Here is a 2,042-nt window from a genome sequence, read left to right as displayed (position 1 = left end):
CTATTGTTCCTGTATATCTGGTAAACCGTGAGTCATCTGCAGGTCACCCATTCTCTTTAAAGTTGCATAATTGAAGTGCCCCAACCGTTTGTGCCAAAGAACAGATTCATTGAAGTGCCCCAATCGTTTGTGCCAAATACTCTTTTGTTCTTGTATATTTGGTAAACCATGAGTCATCTGCAGATCACCCATTCTCTTTAAAGTTGCATAATTGAAGTGCCCCAACCGTTTGTGCCAAAGAACAGATTCATTGTTCTCATAAGTGTTAGCACTCAAACATACTTCTCTCCAATCAACATTAAAACTTCTGTTCATCATTTTTGCAGAAAGTAGTAGCACTCTATTTTTATCTTTAATATCACATACTCCATCATTAAAGAATATTGAGTAACCAGATTCAATTAATTATCCCACACTAACTAGATTCTGATTGATCTTAGGTACATAAAGAACATTTTTAAGAGTTTTTGTACCTGACAATGTTTCTACTTCAATTGCTCCTTTTCCTTCAACCTTCACATAGTCTCCATTGCCAATTCTGACTCTAGATAGATAGCTTTTATCCAAGTCTCTGAATAAGCTCAAATCTGCTGTCATGTGGTTAGTGCAGCCACTATCAATGAGCCATGATGAGTCGTTTGCCTTTGCTGTGTTACACATCTCCTGTATTGTAGCCATGAATAAAAGATCTTCCTTGACTTCTGAACAATCAACTACTTGAGCTTGTTTTATTATTTCTGCTTTATTTTTGTAGAATCTTGAATGTGACCAAATTGCTTGCAGTTTCGGCATTGTGCATTCTTGAGCCAACACCAAGCTTCAAGATGATTTATTTTCTGACAGAATTTGCAAGCAGGAAAATGTTCTTTCTTCTCTTTCCCTCTAGTGAAGTTGTTATTGTTGTTCTGTTGCCAGTTATTGGATTGCCAGCCTTTTCCTTTTTCTCTTTTTCCTTCTTGATTGTTTTTGTAAAAATTCTTAGCCCGACTCTTCTCCTTGTAAACTGTAACAAGAGCTTCTTCACTTGATCCTTCTTGTCTATAAGCTTGCCTTTGCTCCACAGCTTGCAATGCATTTACCAGTTCTTGCAGGTTCATTTCAGAGAAATCTTTAGAATCTTCTAAAGAGCAAATTTTATGTTCAAATTTTTCTGGTAGACTTACCAGAACTTTCTCTACTATTCTTGAATCTGGAAAATCTTCTCCCAAAAGTCTCACTTGATTCACAAGTTTTGAAATTTGAGAAGAGAAGTCTTTGATGGTTTCATTTTCTTTCATCTGTAAACCTTCAAACTGCCTTCTAAGATTTAAAATCTGCATCTTCCTTGACTTCTCATCACCATGAAATTCTGCTTTTAATTTATCCCATGTTTCCTTGGCAGATTTACACGCCATGATCCTTGTGAAAATGTCTTCACTAACAGCATTATGAAGACAGGTAAGAGCTTTGAATCGCTTTGCCTTTTCTTCATTAAAAAACTTCATCTGTGCGATCGTAGGATTGTTTCCTAGTGGAGTTGGTTGCTTATGGCTCTCCATTATCTCCTACAAGTCAAAAGCTTTGAGATAAATTTCCATTTTCACAGCCCACACACCAAAATTCTACCCTGTGAACACTGGTGTTTTTGCTGGAAAATTTGCAGAATCCATTTCTTAAAAAAAATAATCACTTAATCTCTCGTGTTTCACTCACAATCCCTTCAAAGAAAAATGCTTTGATTAAGCCTCACTAATCTCTCGTGTTTCACTCATAATCCCTTCAAAGATCAAAGAATGCTCTGATACCAATTGTTGATAATCGGTATATAAAGAACTGAATGTTGATGATAACCAGAAAAACAAAGAACAAAGAACTTGCAACAAAGAACAAAGAGCAGAATGTTTTTCATGTAGGTTACTGCCATCCCTTAGCTTTTATTTATAGATGAAATCAATCACAACACAATTAAGAAACATAACTAACATAAACTCCTTCATTTATGGAGCTATGTAACTTATCTTAAATAAGTTTCATATCTAAAGAAGTAAAAACTGACTAAACAA

At 35.3% G+C, this 2,042-nt stretch overlaps 1 protein-coding gene across 1 annotated transcript; it reads right to left on the bottom strand.

Annotated features, from left to right (window-relative positions):
- LOC127904376 (uncharacterized) lies at positions 1–1,538 on the bottom strand. Its single transcript, XM_052447641.1, has 3 exons — positions 984–1,538; positions 474–663; positions 1–350 (listed from the first exon to the last, which is right to left on the bottom strand). The coding sequence occupies exons 1-3, from the start codon at positions 1,536–1,538 to the stop codon at positions 1–3; spliced, it is 1,095 nt and encodes a 364-aa protein (XP_052303601.1).
- Positions 1,539–2,042: the final 504 nt, after the last annotated feature.

This window comes from Populus trichocarpa, chromosome 1, assembly GCF_000002775.5.
Source record: "Populus trichocarpa isolate Nisqually-1 chromosome 1, P.trichocarpa_v4.1, whole genome shotgun sequence".
Taxonomy (NCBI): domain Eukaryota; kingdom Viridiplantae; phylum Streptophyta; class Magnoliopsida; order Malpighiales; family Salicaceae; genus Populus; species Populus trichocarpa.
The sequence above is the reverse complement of the archived record's forward strand: the minus strand, read 5'-3'. Positions and strand labels throughout refer to the sequence as shown.

Excerpts from the sequence above, each read along its gene's own strand:
- LOC127904376 (XM_052447641.1), bottom strand. The coding sequence starts at position 1,538 with ATGGAGAGCCATAAGCAACCAACTCCACTAGGAAACAATCCTACGATC. Across the intron at positions 664-983 it reads TTTACAAGGAGAAGAGTCGG|GAGATGTGTAACACAGCAAA; the intron begins GCTAAGAATTTT and ends GCTACAATACAG. Across the intron at positions 351-473 it reads TGAAGTAGAAACATTGTCAG|ATAAAAATAGAGTGCTACTA; the intron begins GTACAAAAACTC and ends GTGATATTAAAG.